The sequence below is a fragment of the Cryptomeria japonica genome, chromosome 10 (assembly GCF_030272615.1).
Source record: "Cryptomeria japonica chromosome 10, Sugi_1.0, whole genome shotgun sequence".
Taxonomy (NCBI): Eukaryota; Viridiplantae; Streptophyta; class Pinopsida; order Cupressales; family Cupressaceae; genus Cryptomeria; species Cryptomeria japonica.
Window position 1 is genome coordinate 740,816,274 of NC_081414.1, and position 22,040 is coordinate 740,838,313.

General features: G+C 32.5%; 2 protein-coding genes across 2 annotated transcripts; both read right to left on the reverse strand.

Annotated features, from left to right (window-relative positions):
• Window positions 1-11,446: 11,446 nt before the first annotated feature.
• Window positions 11,447-11,761, reverse strand: LOC131066168 (uncharacterized oxidoreductase At4g09670-like). The gene has a single exon (XM_058000868.2). It carries the CDS (start codon window positions 11,759-11,761, stop codon window positions 11,447-11,449), a length of 315 nt encoding a protein of 104 aa, XP_057856851.2.
• A 4,986-nt stretch (window positions 11,762-16,747) lies between these two features.
• On the reverse strand, window positions 16,748-18,285 carry LOC131066170 (uncharacterized oxidoreductase At4g09670-like). Its single transcript, XM_058000869.2, has 2 exons — window positions 17,821-18,285; window positions 16,748-17,383 (listed from the first exon to the last, which is right to left on the reverse strand). Exons 1-2 carry the CDS (start codon window positions 18,283-18,285, stop codon window positions 16,769-16,771), a joined length of 1,080 nt encoding a protein of 359 aa, XP_057856852.2. The 3' UTR covers window positions 16,748-16,768.
• Between the last annotated feature and the right edge of the window lie 3,755 nt (window positions 18,286-22,040).

A 22,040-nucleotide genomic window follows, 5' to 3' on the forward strand; every position in this document is an offset into this window, starting at 1 on the left:
AGTACGAAGCCAATCCTCACAAGACTGGAACAAATAACCCGATGGAAAAAGGCACTACCACCAGACCATGTGGATACAAAAGGTCCACCCCTCTGTGCTAGGAGATAGATATAAGGCCCTCAAGCAATCCAAACAAGAGAAAACCAAAAATGGACTAACTACACTTCCACTGGGTAAATCACAAGCAAGATACACAAGGACAAACTCTAAAGATGAGTACTCCAAAGGTTGCAACCACAAAGGCAGAGTGTCATCGCATAGCTTGCTATGGGTTATCTTGGTAGGTCTCCATAGGCCCCAACCCCCATCCTGATTTATCTTGGAAGCCTCTCTCGAACTCTCAGCCCCCATACAAGACTCATGCGGACCCAGAAAACCTTTCATGAGGACAAGCTAGTTGGTTTTTCCATTCCAGGGCTTCCACTACATCGTGTGTCTTTACGAGCACTCAACCATAAGCGAGGCACAATTAATCTTATTTAATGTATTAACTCTCCCCCCAAGTTCATTATTAGGTTATCACTTATTACACAAACTTCCAATGGGTTATCTTGGCAGCCAATTTGGGCCCCGACCCCCACTTGAAAGCCACTCCCCCTTATGACACGATCATACTAAAAAATAACCAACATCAAAGAGTCATCATAGTTATACTTAGGAGTCTCATAAACATTTCAAAATCATCATAGACTGAACAAGAGATCCAAACAATTCAGGAAGTACATCGCATCTCAACCCCATAAATATCAATAACAAAATCTTCCATCAAAGAACTCAATATAACTCAATCCCAAAAGGAGAGAAAACATAAGATACCAAAATATTGATAAGTCGTCACAACTTCCATATTAAAACCCAACAAAAAATAAAGCATAAGAACCTTGGCAAGACTGAGCTCAAGAACCAACCTCTGGAGACCCAGAAGGACATACGACCCAAAACCACAACCAAAACACAGAACCCTAACACCTGATGGTTTAAGTTGCTATAACATTAAAAGACAAGGGTTCAAGAACTTGTTTTTTTTAATAACGATGATATAGACCAATAAAAAAAATCACTTACAACCAATAAAAGATTCAAGAATGAAATTACATAAATGTGATCGATTTTATACACCATGATCATTAAAATTATATTAAACAACTTGTATAACCATAATAAAAATAAAATTCATATCATTAAAACAACAAATTCCTTTCCAAAAATATAAAAAAGTTAATAAATGATCAACCGAATTACTAATCATTTATTTAAATCACTTCACCAAAATAAATTTCAATATTTTAAATATGAAATAAACATTTATAAATATTCCAATTAATAAACTAAATCTAAAATTAATTCCACATAAAACATATTCTTAAATTGAAAATTACTATATTATATTAAATATATTAAATTCCAATACATATCCATAAGAAAAATTATGAGATATTTATATTATCCAAACCAAGTATTAATATTATAAGATCCCTTTGATGAATATAGAATAGAAACAATAATACTTTATGAATAAGACAAGTAAAAGTTAAAAATCTAAACTAAAGAAATTCATATACTTATTTAGGGAGGAAAAAGTCTAGTTCACATTCTAACTTATAAAAAAGTGATTATATATGCAAACAAATTAAGCCAACGGAAGTCGAATGTTTGAATGTATGTTTATTTATTTGTTTAGTTTTATTTTCTAAACCTGAGAAGACCCCACAATGTGGGTGGAGGCAACGCCTCCCCTCCCTAATAAATATAACAACGCCCCTCATTCGCAAAAACAATAATAGGGGTTTTCATTTAGTTATAATAATCAATAAATATTAAATAATGCACCCGTAAAAACAGAGAAATAAATAAATTTCATAACAGTAAATAAATTAATATTAAAACGAATTAAGTTATGAAGATTACAAAAATTATAAATACAGAATAATATATATATTTATTTTGAGATTATTAAGTAATTTACAACCAGATCTAATTTTCCTTTCAACTATTCCAAAGAAAACACAGACACAAAAAGAGATTTTAATCCCTACCTTAAAATTTCCCCAAAAACACACAAGCATAACAAAAGATGAAAAACATGCCATTTAGAAAAAAATAATTAAATTTATTTTAAAACTCAAATAAATTTAATAAAAAAATAAGTTTATTTCTTTAATAAAAAGAAACAACTCATTATTAACAATTAATGCTTTTATTTACTTTATTAATACAAAGCACTCATATTAATTTATTTTTTTAAGCCCTTAGTATTATTAATTAAAATTAATAAAGGTATTATTAATACATTTATATAAGTATATATATTCTCACACATATATACATGCATATATATGTTAGTTATTTATTACTCACCAACATAAATAATTAAATAAACTAATCTCAAATAAACAAACTTATAAGAAAACCAATGAATAAAAACTACCAACACAATAAAACATTAACGCCAACTTAACATGTATACAACCACATACCACATACCAACGACATTGGACAATTGCCTAAATGGCATTCTGATAGGATTGACAAAGGACAACAAGACACTAATGGGCCTTATGACTATCTCCTCCAACTTCCATCGAGATAATATAGGCACGCTCAGACCTGTGAAGCCAGGTGGAGTCGATGCCTTGTACCTGTAGTCCTGCATCACCGAGAAACACATACATACAATATCTAATCATGATAGACACACCGATGAAGGGGAATCATGACATTTCGTGTCTCTCCAAAGTGAATGATGGAAGATCATCCCCTCGCACCCCATACAAACTCATACTCATACATGAAAACAAACACATGATATATCTCATACATAAAATGAACATGTCAGTCCATGGTCAGTACATAAGCATAAAATCTAACATCTAAACATCCCTAAGGATATAATGCAAAACTAACATTTATTAAATCCATAACATCGTAGCATAAAATATCATGATTAAAGTTATTACAACATAGAATACATTCTATCGAAATAATCAACTAAAAAAGTCAACCAAAGTCAACTAGGTAAACTAGGGTCCAATCAAGAGATGAGTATTACAATATATGTGATATCAAAAGCCTTCAATCAAAGGGGTTTTTTATTGATATTTTATAGGGTTTGATCGAACACCCCCTTTGATTGAGCACTTTCTCAACCGAATTTTTTAACAAACATTATATAACCCCGATGTGGCAATTATTTTATCATTTTCAACTATTTGTCTGAGCTCCACAATGTGTTAGAGCGAACCCCCTTGGCAATTTTCAGCTAGCAAAGCTCGTGAGCAACTTACACCACCCTCCACTTCAGCTTTAGTATACTAAGTGCACAAAATTCTTTTTTTCTTGTTTAAAATTTCTTGTTTTTTTTTTTGTTTACTGTTATACTTTTAAATTTGTTTAAGCAAGTTCATATGCTTATTTTTTTATTCTTTTATTTTTAAATAAATAATTACATATTTGAATCATAGAGAAAACCTTTAAAAACTTTAGAAAAATTCTTTTATTAGATTAGAAAACCTTGGAAAAATCTTACAAAACCTTATAAATTGTTTAGAAAACCTTATAAAATTCTTGTATTACATTACAAAACCATAGAAAAATCTTTAAAAACCTTTTTCTCTCCCCTTTCATGTCTTTTTAGTAAATATTTGTGTGTGTGTGTGTTTCCCCCCTTAAGTCCTTTATACTCTCTAGACTTCTCTCTCCCTCTCTCCCCTTAATTCCTTTTACTTTCTCTCTCTCTCTCTCCCCCCTTAATTCTTTGTACGCACAATCTCTCCAGATCTCTCTCCCACTCTAGACCCTAAGTATTTTTACACATTGTTTCTAGATATCTCTCTCCCTCTCTCCCCTTAAGTCTTTTTACTCTCTCTCTGTCTCTCCATCTCTCCCCTTAAGTAAAGTTTTACACATGTACTCTCTCTAGATCTCTCTCTCCCTCTCTCCTGTTAAGTCTTTTAACTGTCTCTCTCTGTCTCTCTCTGTCTCTCTGTCTCTCTCTCTCTCTCTCTCTCTCTCTCTCTCTCTCTCTCTCCCCTTAAGTTAATTTTTACAAACATTCTCTCTATATCTCTCTCCCTCTCCTACCTTAATTCTGTTTACTCTCTCTCTCTCTCTCTCTCTCTCTCTCTCTGCTTAAGTATTTTTACACACACACACACTTTCTCTCTCTCCCTCTCTCCCATTATGTATTTTTTAGGCCCCCTCTCTCTCTCTCCCCATAATTTTCTTTTACTTTTATGTATAAGTACATGGGTTTTAATATTTCATAAGTACCAATTTTATTTCATTCAAATTTATTGTCACATTTAAATTTTGTGTACATGCACAAGGTTAAATTGATTATGTATTCAACTTTGAAAGGTTTTAATTTTATGTAGTTTAAGTTCACATGTGTAAATTTAATATCTAGTATTTGATTTTTACTTTGAGTTCACATGTGTAAATTTAATGTTTAGTATTTAAATTTGTGGTGTTAAATACATGCACATAAATAAGTTATGTAATTCTTAATATCTAGTTTTTAAAAATATTATAGAGTAAATTGAATGCTTTTCACATGTGTGTTCATGTACACTTACATAATTTATAACTCTGTGACACCTCTAGATGGTTGATCAGGCTCCATCTGTAACACCTGTACCTTAGGATGTAGTACCCGATTATGGTGATATTTTTAATTATACAGATCAGAAGATTCAGAGATATACTCAAATAAATCTCATGACTTGAAGCAATATCTTTAATATCAAATTTTCACTTCAACCTCCTATGATCATTTTCCTAAATGCCATTAGTCAATCAATTTCCTAGATTAAGCATAAAACTTGACATCTTAGCCTTATTTGCCACCACTTACTTTTCATTAAATGGAACACACAAATTCAACCGCACACACATATATTACCTTATTAAATCTCATCTCCTACCCTCACTTAATTATAATCATTTGTAAATTAAGTATTCCTAGAAAACAAGAAGCATAACCATCTAGAACGCAGTACAAATTTACTCATTGCACTACCAATTCTTCTTGCTAAAAATTCATGGAATAAATACTTCCTTAAAAATTGAATAGGATAAGGAGATAGAATCTAGTCTCAATCCATCCATTTGATCAAATAGAACATTTCATCAAACCACACAACTCCTACTCAAGACTAAGAGTCTTATCATACCAAACTAAGTAAAGACATAATGGTATGATCTCAAATTTTCTATGTATGCAATGTACCAAGTTTTTACTTCATTCTACACATGTAATATAAAATTGTCTTTTTTTCTTGCGAGTTTATAATAACTTCCTACACTATTTATGAAAGAGAGATTCTATCCATTTAATTCTTTCCTTAAAATAAATCATGGATACAATTCAAAAATCTCAATCTTCAAACAATTCTATTTTATCCAACTTCTTTAATATATGTAGTACCTGACTTTATCAATGAATATCCAATGCTTCTACTCATTATCGATATACTCCTAAGCAATATGATTCTTTTACCCAAATAAGAGGAGAGGGAGAAAGAACACCACCAATCAACCAATGTATGCGCAAAATTCCTAAGAATGTCTCATTTATCATACTATGAAACTATTAAAATCATTTTCTAAGATATGCAATTTTATCTTCCCATAAAGTCTCCTAATATTACAAATGCAACTGGAAATCTCAAGTCCTTATTGAAAAACATGATTTATTCAAACAATCTTTCCTTAAATGCAAAATCGTACATGTATATAAACACCAGATAGTCTCATTAGTATCCATACTTCATTAATTAACTTACTTACATTTTACATAGGAGAATAAGAAAAAGAGAAATGCATCATTAAACAACTATTTTCTTATATAGGTGCATCCCAGACAAGTTCTTCAATTTCACATCATAGTTCACACTGAATCATTCTTATATGTGTAATACAAACACTCCATCTTGTTATTCATAAGAAAATCAATGTAACAAACTAATCATAAAACATAATATTAGATAAGAGAACACACACAATTTCTCTTCACTCTCTAGCATGATCAATTATATAAGAAAACAACCTTTAATATCTGGGTAAGCATTGTAAATTACAATAAATAAGGACAACATAGAGTCGTATAGACATTATGCTCATCTAAGAGGCATACATAAGAACTGAATACACATATTGCACACAACTTATGATTCCTAGAAGGGATTAGGGAGAAACACAAAGCATAAACATATAAGATCTCCTAAATTCCCATAGTGTTTTCCATTTCAAATTTAAAAGAACAATTGAAGCTGAGAGAATATTATAGTACTCCATGCCAGGCCAAGAGAAAAAAACCCTAGCAAGACATCCCAGTGTTTGTAACACGGGCTCTAATACCAAATGTAATGCCCACCACAATAACCTAGAGAAATAATCTAAAATCTAATAGAAAATGAAGATAATTTTTTATTTCTAAGACATTTGATACACTATGTTATCATTAACATGCATCAATGCAACATTACCCATTGCAAAAACACATAAACCAACATGAACATAATCATAAACCTATATTACACAAGTGGATTAAATCTTTCTAAATATCAACATATCTTCTAATACACTCTCACAAATACATTAATTACCTAGGGTATATTAATGTCACCACTACACATTATCTAAACATAACACTTATCTAGAAGATCATAAGATACCATGCATATAACCAGCTACTTTCCATGGAACTAGATTAAAATTAATACAGATGCATAACCATTCACATCACATTTCCTTAGGTTTTTTTTAGAAACACTAATCAAATATGTCTAAGTAGTATCTTGATTCATCAATCACTTAATGCATCATGAATCTAAATGTATTTATCATGATCCTTCATAGAGGACTTGTTTATTTACTTAATCAAAACCTTAATACATCTCACCAATAATACTATCCATATTCATATGTAGGGTTATAATAATAAGCACTAATTATTCTTCAAGTAGGATACCATACTACTAAACAATGTCAAGAATAGTATTCAGTATGATAAACATAATCTGCTCATTTAAATATAGTATCTCAATCCTAACATCATGAACATTCCTTTGATATGAATAAAATAACAATACCACATCTTATTACAAGATTATTGTTTCTAATTCATCAAAACTTTAGTACATAGGAGTACATAGAATAAGAAAATTGGTCTCTACTACTACATCACATCCTAATGACTTAATATTACAAATAACAAAAGTGCGTATTCTTATATCCTTTTATCATATTGCAACATATATTTTACTTAACCATTCATTCTTCATAGGTTCTTAACTACTCGAGTAAAGCTTTAGTGTGATTAAACTATTATTTTCATCATTCTAAGGCATAAAATAACTCAATCCTAATGCATGAATATAATTAAAACTCTAAATCATTTGACTACTACTTTTCAAAATCACATTAAATCCATAAGCACATTTACATATTAATCATTCTATACATCAAGGAATCATCAAACATTCTTCTTGGCCCTTACATCATATTCCTTCTTCATTTCATTTAGATATCTAACACAAGGACATTTAAGCTTTAGTCAAGTCATCATTGTCTACTATGAAAAGTTCCAAAAACATAGTATACCTTATTAGAACATTATACAAATCATTTAACCTTTAGTGTCAATGACCACCTAGTTACTCGAGCACTTATTAATGCTAAACCATTCCATCTTACTATCATTCATTCTATAACATAACATAGTACTACCCATCACAAGAATGTAATACATCTCACATACAAATAATCTAATCCATTCACATGATTACTTTAAACTCATACAAGCATCTTTTACATCATAAAATAACCATAGATCTATACCTAATTCGGACTTCAAGTCCTATTACATCTTCATTGTCAAATACACAATAGTACAACACAAGATTACATCATTTTTTTTACATACAAATTATAGCTTGATAGAATGTCTTCTTTTCATGAACATAGGAATCCAATAGCATAAACCCATGGAGCAACACCAAGAAGAGTGTCCCAATGGAAGAAGACAATCAACCACCCGGCCATGTGGAACCAATGAAGGAACCACCCCCCATGCTAGGAGATGACCAAGGTTCCAACACACACTCATGAACTAAGCTGACACCTATCAACCAAAGGATACAACATGACTGCATGAAACCCAAACATAAGGATACAAAACCAAAGTACAATAAGTGGCTAGATCAATGCAAATATCCTCTAGAGGAAAATGAATAAAACAAGGCATATGGAAAATGGATAGATGTGGGCTAGAGTGTCATCACATGCTAGAGTCATGTGGCATCTGTCTCCACCTTGGAGTAACTCAAGGGAGATCAGGTATACCACTCCAACGTTCTTCCCAATCTAGGATCTCGAAAACCCCTCCCTGGGTCCGTCCAATTGGGGCATGCAATATCATATTATTTATCTTGATTAGATGTATTGCTAATACCGATCCCTCTAATCAATTTTTATCATGTTATCACTTGCAATTATACCATCAACTCTTCACACGGTTTCCTAGGTTTAGATCCCTTCCTAAAGGCCTAGTACTCACAACCTAGTACCAACACATGCAAGAGCCCACTACCCCATCAAGGAGCCAAGGCCATAAGGTAAAGATATAAACAAGAAGAAAAAATAATACCATCATGAAATATAAAGAATGTACAACAACTATATCAGCAACTGAACACAAACTGAGCACAAGGACGCAAGGGTCAATTCAAAGGAGGAAACCTTCACAAATGCAATATCAACATAAACCAATAATGGATGAAAATAATAAAAGAGGTCCAATTAAAATCAAATAACAATAGTGAGGCATATCATATCTCACTAGAATCATAAAATCAATCCCTCAACAGCGAGGCATTCTCCCTCTCACCAGAGCATCAAATCGCATAGGAAAAACTTCATCGGTAAGACATGAAACCTCTTACCGAAAAAAATTGAAAAAAGATGGAGGATAAAAATACACCGAATATAACTCAAAGAAGCATAACACAAATCACCCATGCCTCTGGAGAAAGAAAAATAAGACCTTACCGTTCTTTGTTATCAATCCCTAAAGTAATTTTGAAATTTACAGACACGGAGATGACAATCTTTTCTGGAAAGAAAATGCAGAAATAAGATTCCACCAACCTGCAAATCGCAAAAGCTAAAATTGAAGTAGAAATCTGAATTTGTCAAGCCTTTCCCAATCCAATTCTCAATCCAAAACACTAAATCAAATCCAAAATCCTGTTGCAATGATGTTCCCCATGATCGACCTGTGCATAGACCAGCAAGGCAAAATAAATAGGAAAAATTAAATTTAAGACTATAGTTTCTTCGACCTATAGAAAAAATTCCCAAGAAACTATATAACTTACCTACCTTTACAAAGTTCAAAAAAGGAATTATATATATATATATATATATATATCTTACCAAACCAATCAAACTGACCTATCATAAATAAAGGTAGGTAGAAATAAATTAAATACAATTACTTTGTATAATTATGATAATTAATTGGGAAATACAAATATTTCCTCAAAATAAGATGGTAGGTACAAATAATATTATTTACTTATACTTATTTAAAAAATTCTCAAATAAATAATTAAATTAAAATAATAAACAAATAAGTCATCTCAACAATAAATTCAACAAATTAAATAATAAATAAAGCTCGATTAAATATCAATAAATTTAATTTAATTAATTAACAACCAAATTAAATTCTTAATAAAATGAATCATCCATTCATCCAAGAAAACTAATAATCAAGCCACAACGGAACAAAATAAGAAGCCAGAGAGATTTGACCTCAAGACCTATGAAACAAAGTAGAAGAGACTTAACCAATACACCACATCTCCAAGTTGACTCTAAAGGGAGATCAACCAGGAAGGAATATCATAATAAACTAGTAAGATATACATCTCAGACCAAGAGTGTATGAGGGAAACCATGTCATCTCCGACAACTTGCCATTGGGATAAAGACACAACACAACATATACAATACATATACCTAACAGTAACAGATAAGCGATAGAGAATCATGACAATATATCCCGCTCTCAATGAGTGATATGGCATCACCTCTACTCACGAAGACAGTCACGCAATATATAATATCAAAACATCACATAGAATCGTCACCATAAAGTAGGGTTAGTATCATCATCAATCTCATAATCCTTATAAGAAATAATCATATGTTAATCCACGACTCATATAAATCCATCCATCTAAGAGATATCAAATCAACATCCATAAGAATCAAATACCATAATAAGTCTCGCATCATCAATCATAGAAATATCCAATCATAAAGAGTCATAACAGATAACATGAATCCACATAAAGTCCTAGTATCAATGATACAATCTAATAGAGCAGAAGAGTCATAAATAACCATCCAAGTAACCATCGTATGCCTAAATAAGTCTATCGGGACGCAAATCAAAAGCAAGTCTACGAGGGACACTAAAATAGACCTCTTGGACTATATTGCCTAGCACCATGGTCAAGCCATTTTGAGACCAAATTTTTAATATTTGAGATTTTGAATATCTAGAAAGTGCTCCTTAATGTTGGCCTTCTTCAAATTTTTAACCCAAAAAGTTTTAAGTTGTGCATAAATACAACTCCATTCCACATTTGAACATCTATCTTATCAAGGCCCCCATCTAGTTGGTTAAAATTAAATTTCAATGGATCTTCTAAAGGAAACCTAGGTCATGCGGGTGGGGGTGGTATCATCAGAGATTCAGGTGGTAGGGTGGTGGTGGCCTACGCGGCTAACATCGGCATTCAAATCTCTAATGTGGGAGAAGAAGTGATGGTGGCTTTCTATGACACTTCTTTCACCAAGGATAAGGATTGCGAATAAGCTGACAAACCTTGGTCCTTTCTCCAATGAGCTTAAAATTTGGATGAGACAACACGAGTTTATTGTTTATGAACGACCTTAAAGAAGCATGAGATGTCACACGGTAAAAGCTTGTTCCAATGATGAGAATTGACTTAGGAATTAGATCAGAAGTTTAGATATGATTGTTTCTGTTGGTTTATAATAGTCTTACTAATACAGTAACTATAAGCTTAATATGGATCCACCTAGTACATTAGGTTCTCTGGAATCTATTGTCTTTTGTGTGGTTCATCACATACTGTATTAAGCATATAGAACTTTTTATTCTCATAAAAATCAGCACGACCAGACAATGGAAAAATGTGTACACCTATTTGGTTGCAGCCTCAAATTTATATACATTAAAGTCATTTGATTGAAGACAATGAAGAAATGCTCATATTTTATACTTACATGCAGTCTTACATTCATTGGAGAAAGGAACCAGGTTTGGCTTCTTTTGGGAAAACCTTGAGAGCCCAGTGTTCGCCAGAAGGTTTCTAAATTTTGAGCTCATTGAAAAATGGACCAAGGTTTGTCAGCCTGTTTGCAATGGGCGAACAGTAGGCTTCTCCAGAAGAATATGTTTCTTCTTTTGGGCAGCCTTGAGAGCCCATTCGAGATGCAACGATGTAGGCAGAGGAATGTATACTGTATCTACACAGGGATCATCCAAAAGCTGCTTATAGCTTCTATACGCCTTTACCTCTGGAGGCAAGTTGTTAGCAGAGGCAAAGGCCCTGGCAACGGTATACACTGAGAAATTGGGTGTCAACCCAATTGCTCTCGCAAGTTTTATGGCTATGCCTGCACACCCCAGGATTCCAAACCGAACTACTTTTTCTTCGGCCATTTTTACTACACCATAAAACCTATGTGTATCTCCGTGTTAGTTTACGCAACTTTAATACACACATATAGGGGATCCTTTATGCTGTAGATATGGCGCCTTGTTTTTTTCACTGGGGCTTTGTAGTTTTTAACTATTGTGTTCGATTGTCCAGAGCTTCTGTCCTCTTCTGCTCGAAAGCTTCACAGTATCGCATGCTTTCACTGTCCCCTAAGTTTGGCGGGGAAATGAAATACGACATAATGTTTTACTCATTGGTTTTTAAACAGCAGGTGTTAGATTATTCGACAACCGCAAAAGAAAAATAAGTTGAAAATTCCAAGCCGCATCCTCCTCCGCGTTTCACTCCGGAGATTGGAACAAATAGCGTGGTAATGCTCAGAGATTCTACACTGTACATTGGATTGATTGATTTTTTTTTTTTTAATGGAGTTTATTGTTTATAGTTATTATTTTAGTTTTTGGATACTAGTGACTTATTTATGAGATTCTTAATAAAAAAAGATCATTTCAAAGTGTTGCTGGTGCCTATTTAAAGATGCCTCAATAATTCTGTAGTGCAACCACCTTGAAAATGGTCAATACTTGTGTATGTTATGTGTAGCAATAAAGTTGCTCAACTCTTACAATTCACTCAAAAAATTCTAACTAGTGAAGGTAAAGTGAGTGCATGTGAATTTTATTAATGGAGTTTTAATTATCATTTTTTTTGGTTTCTTTAAAGTTAATAATTGGATTGTTGGATGAGCAAGGAGTAAATGGTAGTTGAAAGATGAGTGGTAAGATTGCCATAATAAGTTAATATAGCCAAACTCTTTTCCATCCTCAACTTTATCCTTTCTTTTTGTTGTCTTTTATTTTTTAAATTTATTTAAAAGATATAGTGGCATCATGCATAATTTTTTTTTCCATTAAAGAAAATAATATTTATTCATTATTCTTATGTTTTTTTAATATACTCATGTAATTATTTTAAATTGATATTTTTTGTATTGCCATTTTTGGTTGTTTAATTCAATTTTCAATTTGACTTTTCTTATGGACTTTGATTAAAAATTTGGGTTTCCCCTTCTACCCCTTTTGTGCTTTTGGTCCTCTTGGTTTTTATATCCAATAACACCCTCACCCTTTTATCTTAATTGGTGTGATAATATTTTTACATTTCTGTTCTCTTGTCTTGCTCTATTCCTATGATAGGTCATGGAGTTTGGTCCAAAACATCTAAGGAAAATATTAACATGGTTAAAACCAAAAACTATGCATAATAATAAATTAATAATCAAGGTTAGTATTTGACATTTTTTAATAAATATTTGAGCTTCATTATTAACCTAAGTTTATTTTCTAGTTAAGGTTGAAAGCATAAAAAATCTCTTACCATACGATTTTATAAAAGAGACTAAAATCGATTGTCCCTATAGTTCTTAGACATGCCAGATTGCCTAAATGTAATTGTTACAAAGAGGAGTGAAATACTTTGAATAGATTAAATGCTATCAAGAATATTGTCATCACATAAAGTGGATAAAGGGAACATTATTATAGTAAAAAATTAAGTTGATCATGATATAAGATTGGTTGAATATCTAACAAACAATGGTAGTTGTAGGGTTCTTAAACAACCTTATATGTATGAATATCAGGAGAGTAAAACATCGGCTATTTACTTAGTTATTTAGTTTTATCAATAGAGTAAAACTGGTGCGGATGGGAACCATGTAGGTGTCCATTTTTATTTAGATGATAATATGTTTTAATAAGTAAATTATGAGAAGGATTTATGTGGTTCCTAAAATCTATAAAGATAGTAAATTCTTGAGATTAAAAATGGACACCACTAATTTGCTCACTTATAATTTAACTTCTCTATTCACCAGGAAAATTGATTAGTTAATCGGTAGGACAAATTCCTTCATCAAAGACTTGGCACATCTCATTCATTTAATTCAAGACATGAAAGTGAGTGAAGATGAAATAATGGTCAACCTCGATATAATATTCTTGTTTAACAATTTCCATGTTAATGATATAAATGAAGTTTAAATAATTTTGTGGACAAACAAATTGTTGTTCTAGTTTAATTGTGCCTAAAATCCACCTTGTCTTGTAAGATTGTTTTCTATAAAGAGTAGATGAGGTTGCTATATGGTCTCTAATTTTCCTAGTGATTATTAATCTCTTCATAAAGCGCTAAAGAAATAAAAAAATTATCTTGACAATCTTATGGAGTTTTGCTCTTATTTAGAATAACAGTATGGATAATAATTTTTTCGCAAAGGAGATAGAACATAATCTTCTTCTTAGGAAGCCCAAGGGATCTATAACATGTTTGTTGTATAGAAAAGCTATACATACTATCACGATATACTTTTCTATTTATTTTAATTAATAATTTTTAATGGTATATTAACAATAGATAACACAACTTGGTAATTGACATGATTCGTATTTTTAGGGAGCTTCCAAAACTATTGGGGCCTTGTTGGTTGGGATGTCATCCTAGTAGGTCAGGACTTCTTATCTTCTACTAGTCCTATAAGAGAGATCAAGAACATGTATATTGCCTTTATCCCTAGGAAGAATGGGGAAAACAAAATGTTTGAATATATACCTATCTATCTATGCAATACAATTTACAAGGTATTTTCTAAATTTATTATCATTAAAATTTAGCTTTTGGTTAGCAAGCTTATTAATGCTCATCAAAAAGTGTTTCTTCCCAGCCATTAGATTTTAGATGTTGCTTTTGTGGATCATGAATCCTTCCACTCAATGGAAAAGAGTAATAAATTGTGCAAGCACATCAAACTAAGATATATCCCAAGGTGTATCACAAAGTTTCTTGGCCTTTCCTTTTGAAGGTCCTTAGGAGGTTTCAGCATTGATGAAAATTTGATTCCTAAATCAAATAAATAAGTTTTAATGAACACCAAGTTGATGGAAAAAGGTAGTGGGAATGCTATTGATAAATTGAAGCAATTTTTACATCACAAGAGCCAAGCCTATTGGCCTTTCGAAACACTATCCCAATTTGACATGGATTGTCCTTAGACTTGGAAAAATGGATTTTTATTAGCAAGCAATGGCTTCTCAAAAACCTTCCTCTAAACATTTTTCAAACTAGTACCTACAACAAACAAGTTATTTAACCCTCCAAACCAAATTTTTCACCCATCTTTATCCTTCTTGACAAAATGTCCCCCTCACCAAAAATTTGGTTTCCTCTTTCTTTTATTCTTTTGAAAACCCCTACCTCCAAACACCAAAATGTCACTCTAAAAATTGATACTCAATCCTCCTATGTAACCCCTTTTTTACTAGCACGCCCAAACAAAAAAGAAAATCTTAAAAATTCCTTTAAATCCTCTCATACATTACCTACAAAACCATTACCAATTTACTAAAGTTAGCATCAATGAGATTCCACTTCTCAAGAACTTCAAATTTCTAATGCCTATTCGGAAGGGTAGTTTGAAATTTTAAATTGGGACTCCCTCCACATGGATGCCCTGTATCAATTGTGATGTGTGGGTAAATGATCCTCAACTAGGGCACTTGATGATTCAAAATATTGCATGGAGACTCTTTAACTATATTGTAATCTTGCTTCTTGAGATGATGCATCCATTTATTTATCTTCTTCTTTTTCCATCATCATGTTTCTTTCATTTTTTATTCATTCGACATTTCTTTCTTTATCTTCTCTTCCTTAAAGAGATCACATGCAGATTTTATGCACAAATAATTTATTGATGAGACATGAATCATCTCATCATCTCCAATTTTCCATTTCATACCTGATTGGGACATATTATCATCTTCATCTCTTCAAATTTTTCTTCTCGACTACTTTGACCTTTGAAAAAATGTCATTTCAAAAATAGTCCTCTTAGTATCAACATCAATTTATCATCATGTCATCCACTAATCATTAATTACATCCATTTACTATATCATTAAAAAAATATTATCATTTATCATTTAATAGTAATTTACATTCTCATTTATCCATTTAATTAAACATGAACTAATTATCCATTAATAATTTTTGTTTTCTTCTCTTGAATCTCCAAAGTACACAATTATCCATCAACTGAATTAATTAATGTAATATTATCCTTTCTATGACTTGACTTGAAATGGCAATTTCCCAATTTGTAGTTGAGTTGACTCCATAGATTCCCCATTTAACTCTAGTCATCATCCTCATATTCTAGTTGATTTTTCATTAGAAAGACTATAAATAAAATCACCTCATCATTTCAATCATCATCAAATTTCTTTCAATTACATTCTTTTGAAATCATTCATTTATCATATCAAGTGTTATGTTATAGAGATTTAGGATCCACATCCATAGGTGAAGCTACATATCATTTATTTTGAGGTTTGCATTGAATTTTGTAGACTACGTTTGATTTTATTTCAATTTATAGTGTTTGCGATTTGATGAATAGGAATGTTTGGTTCTAGTTTCTGGAGTCTTTTGATTTCTAGTTTATTAATTAACTAGCCTTTTTCTATTCAAAAATCTAATTTACTACTAATTAGAATAGATTATGCTAATTAATCTAAAATATTTTAGCTATAAAATATTTCAGTTGTTTAAGAAAGCTATAGCACTTAAAAAAATTAAATTGTTATTTTTTTATAAAAATATAAATTGTTATTTATTTATAAAAGAAAAACAAATTTGATAAAGTGAAAGTGAATAAAAAATAATAAAAAACAAATTGTTACTAAAATTTAAGATTCATTAAATTAGACTCCATTAGACTCCATTAGTAGTCACAAACATCTACATGATGCATTATAGTCCTATACAATTTTTTCTTTTTTACTCGAATCCAAATCTTCCTTACAAATCATGCCTAGTTATACAGACATAATGAGATTAAAAACAAAAAGTTGAAGACAATGAAGAAATGCTCATATTTTTTTGTCTGGAATGCAGTCTTAGATTTATTTGCATTTAAAAAGGACCTTGTTTTTAAAAGTTCATTAAATACTTCACAATGTAACAGAAATCAAGCCTTCCTGGATAGATGTTTTAACAGCAATCAGCACTATCTGTGTTTTCCTGCAGATGGAGGACCATTGAGATTCAGGCTTTCCTCCAGAATCTCGGATTCCCTTAACCAGCCTCGCAAATTCTTCAACCATTAGAGTCTCCTGAGTAAAGTCAGCTGTAACTCTGTGCTCACTGGGCCTTGGACCCCAAGCAGTAGCCATTTCCCAGAACTCGGTGTTTGTGGAAGAGTAAAATAATGCAGAGTTCTCCTCATAGGGAATAACAAAGTCGTGAAGATTCAGAATTCCTTTAGACCCATGCATACTTAAATCCATGGTCAGACAAGAGTGAAATGAACAATCAAAAGTTGCCACTCTCCCATCTTGCCAAGACAAAGTAGCCCCACAAGATGTAATCACTCCACCTTCATTCAAAACAGGTACAGGATGTGCAATCACACTCTGAGGCATTTCATAATCATTAGCCCATAAAATCGCCCTAATACAGTACCATCCTTGATCACCCAATGCACCAAGTGCATCCAAATCCGGCTTAACCCGGATGTCCTCCTCAAAGAACTTATCAGATCCTTCAAATGTGAAAGCACTGTGGACCTGCAAACAACCATAGTTGCAACATTTCTAAAGAACAAATTTAAGAGCAATCTGAACCCACATCATTGTTTTATTTTCGGTAGACAATTAAATTATGACCAAACAAGCAATGCGGAGAAAGAAACCCAGATGACTGGATTACACTATTCTATACGTTATAGAGAAAAAATTACAGGAGTGGATACTTTGAAGTGCGAAAAAAAAAATCAGTATATAAATTACGCTGGAACAACGTATTGCCATGGCAACTACCCAGATTTTAGAAAAGGGTTACATACGAGGTAAACCAAGTAGAAAATTAGCAGAAAAGAAAATTTGTCTGTAGCATGGATTATCCAGATTTTAGAGAAGGGTGAGATACTATAATCCAACAGAAAATAAACTACAAACAATTTGCATTATTAGGTTAAAGTGCCAAAAAAGGAATGAGTACTTACCTTATGGAGGTCTCCAAAGAGGTCTGGATTTTGAAGAAAGGCCTTCATTTGGAGAGTTCTAGGATGGTGCATCCACATGGTTCCATCCATGAACTGGACGCCATTGTTATTGCAGGCCTCTATGATGGTGTCAAGGTCTTCAACACAAAGTGCAGGGGGCTTCTCCACAAGAATATGTTTCTTCTTTTGGACAGCCTTAAGAGCCCATTCGAGATGCAATGATGTAGGCAGAGGAATGTACACTGCATCCAGACAAGGATCATCCAAAAGCTGTTCATAGCTTCCATATGTCTTTACTTCTGGAGGTAAATTATTGGAAGAGGCAAATGCCTTGGCCTTGTCAACTGATCTGCTGGCAACTGCATACACTGAGGAACTGGGTGTCATTCCAATTGCTCTCACAAGTTTTCTGGCTATGCTTGCACACCCCAAGATTCCAAACCGAACTGCTTTCTCTTCGGCCATTTCTCCTGTACCACAAAACCTATGTGGATTGGTGTGTTATGATATGCAACTTCAATGAACACATAGATAATGGCGCCTGGCGGTTTTCACGAGAGTATTGTAGTTAATAAATTTTTTTCTCAATTGTCCGGAGCTTCTGTACACTTCTACTCGAAAGCTCTGCAGTGTCGCATGCAATCATGTACCCCTCCGTTTGACGGGGAAATAAAATATGACTTAATGTTTTATTTATTTGTTTTTAACATTAGGGAAAGAGCACCCACCATTTTCCGATTGTCGTTCACTCCATGCACATCTGACTTCCCAATTTCTTTTTAAATTTTAGCCACTAAATTTTTTTAAAAGGGTCAATAAAAAATTGTATTCTATACTAATACATGTCACAAGTGAAGGTGTATTTGACCAATAAAAATAAACAAATACTACATCTTCATTTTCAATATAAACAATTACACAATTATCCATATAGCTATCAAGAGGTAAAGACTAACTAGATGCATAAGATCTCTTGTAAAGCTATTATAAGACCTTACACATACCTATAGATAACAACAACATTATAACCCTCATAGATATTTTCACTTAACATACCATATATAGTGGCAGGATGCGAAAATAGATGAATGTTTCTATAATAATTTAGCTATTTGGTGCTTCTTGCAATTGTTCCCTTGCTTAAGTTACACATCATGAACATTTTGCAACCTTAATCTACTTTACATCTAACAAGGGGATAGAGATGTAGTGTCGTAAATTGTATCCTCGCACTATTTCATACTCACTTGGGCCTCACATTACCGTTTCTGCCTTCTATGCCCTTATTATGCTTGATTTCACTCACCTTAGTGCTTTTGTGATCTTCATTCTCTACTTTGATTCTTGGACCTTGTCCTAACTCTAATGGACTAGACTAGTGTGCCCAACAAGCTTGTCCTCTTGGACTAGGGTGCTTAGCACCCTTGTCCAGGTCAAAAGGGCCCATTTTTCAACCCTCTAATGATTGAAAAATATTGAGTGGGAATTGATTTTCAATGTTGGTCTTCTTTGTAATTTTCAACATGTTTTATGAGGATAGGCATAAAAGAAAGTCTTATCCTCTCATTCGAAACATCATCTTTGATCAAGAAAATTCACTCCACAATTCAAATTTAAATAAGCAATCAATCAAGAATCATTGGAGTAGTAAAGGACAAGTCAGGTATTCAGATTTCAAGAATACAAGATGGCTTCCATGATCAAGTTATTATGAAGATATTCATGAATTCCTACATTATAACATCAACCTTTTTAAGAAGACTAAAGGAAAAGGAGATTCATAAAGAAGGTATAATATTTTTATTAAGCATTTCTTTTTTAGATCTAGCCTTTGCCTCGTAAAGGCATGAGCTCTTGTTTCTTTTTCATTCATCATAGGGTTAATTCTAATCCTGTGGTTTTACTGAGGCAAACCCCTATAAAAAAATAATATTTTTCTCTCTTTTGTGTGCAAGTTAGAGGTTCAAAGAGAAAGAATTTAGGTATAGAAAGTACAAATTGAGCTACATTTTGAAGGAGTAGAAAACCATAGACACTATGGGTTAGCCACATAATCTCACACTTTTTTGATGAAACTTCAAGGAGGTACTCAAAGTGACATATTGATCTTGAATCTATTTTTGATATCCATATCATACACCTACAAGACTAGATCACCTATCTATATAGTCTAACACTAGGTTTTAGGTTGGGCCTATTGAATTCAATTTACTCTAATGTGATGTTCTTGTAAAGGGGTTTGATTTCTAGTTGGCATATTTGGACTAGTGAACCCCAATACATAGTATTACATTTTGGTGAACCTAACTTGTGCATTGCATAATTTCTGATTTATAGTCTCATATTTTATTTTTATTGCATATCATTTTCAAATTTAGAATCATCAATTGTTCAAATCCATCATAGTGCATTTTTCTTAAATAAGTGTTTAATTAACCATTCTATTGGGAAATTACATTTTTTATCTTCATATCAATTGTATGAAAGACATTATGAGTAAAAATATATTTTATTAAGTTTTTCCCTCTTTGTGTATGATTCTCTTGACCCTTTTTCATGAATCTAATATCTTGGTGAAAACAAGTTATAGACTTATGGCTTCCCAAAGTTTAAATACTAATGGGTATTGAGCCTGATTTGACTAGCCTACTCAATGGGAGCTTCGGGGTGAACTCACAAATGGAAAATTTTGATTATGGGGGGTTCAAGCAAAGTGGGGGTGTTCGAATGAAATACCCTTTGGGGTTCAAGCGAAGACCCACTTTTGCCAATGAAGGAAATTGGTGAAAGTGGAAAATTTTGATTGCGGGGGGTTCGAGCAAAGTGGGGGTGTTCGAACGAAATACCCTTTGGGGTTCGAGCAAAGACCCCACTTCGCTTGAACCCCATCTTTCGAGCGAAGCACCTTTAATGCCCATTTATGTCATTTTTCAATTATAGCGCGGGGGTTCGATTGAACCCCCCTTCATTCAAACCCCCCTAAAAAAGGGGGGTTCGCTCGAACCCCCCTTCGTTCGAACCCCTTTTTTAACACTTCTCTAAAGATTTCTACATTTGTTTGTAGATTTTTGGCCTTAAAACCTCTGGTTGAAGGCTCAAATGGAATGATCTTGACAACCTAAAATTTAGTATTATAGTCTTCGAAGCAAGCTTTCCAATGATATAATTTTATTACATATTGAGTTTATTATGAACTTGTTTTTTTAATTTTACCAAATATAGGTTTTTCACCGAACATGAACTTCTCTATTCAACACATTGGGAAAAATAGAAAACTAATTCAAAAAAATTCTGAAAAATATCTAAGCCCTAGGTATTGATTTCTTCTTTCCATCCAAAAAAATAAAATTGAATTTCGATATATAGAGAATAAGTTATGTGTTCAAACGTAAACCTATGTCTGAATTATGACTAGTCGGACTTCAAAACTTAATAAAATGAAAAATATTGAACATATCACTATCAAACCAACTGCAAGCCTTGGATATTGATGTTACAAACCAAAATTTGAAAGAATTAAGTTTTTATCATTTATAGAAAAAAAGTTATGCGTTTCGGGAGGCACATCACTCTTAAAAAATGTAGTTTGTTGTATTAAACTACTTTTTGAGGGATATGGAAAATTTTTTAAAAAATTCTTCAAATTTTTTTAAAATATATATATATATAGAATCTATAGACAAAATTCTACAAATCACTAATTTACATCATCTTCAAATTCTTAATAGTTTAAAAGTTATAGTTGTCAGAATTTGAAGATTACTTTAAAATTGTTCATCTCAATGTCAAAAGTGGCAAAAAAGTGGGAACCATTATTGTGAGTTCAGCCTTGGGTGAATCCTCTATTGCTACCAAAGAGATACCTAAAATTATGGAGAATTATTCCTCTCATGTTTCTCGTGAGGAGGATGACTCTCCAACTCAAGTAGCTATTGAACAATTAGGGAAGCTTGACCAGAGATTCAGAAAGTTTCAACAATGTATGAATCAAGAACACTTGGGTGGAAAGGTATTTCCCTTAAAGGAGGTTAGGAGGAGGTTGATTCAAGGTGATGAAAATAGTGTGAATGTATTGTCTAGTATTTCTCATATTGTGGATACTAATGTGGTTTAGTCATGGTGGGAGGGTCCTCAAAGAGAACAGTCTGAACCATGCAACAAGAGTAAACACAACAGAAACAAGACAATATGATGGAGGCAATACAAAACTGACTAAATTA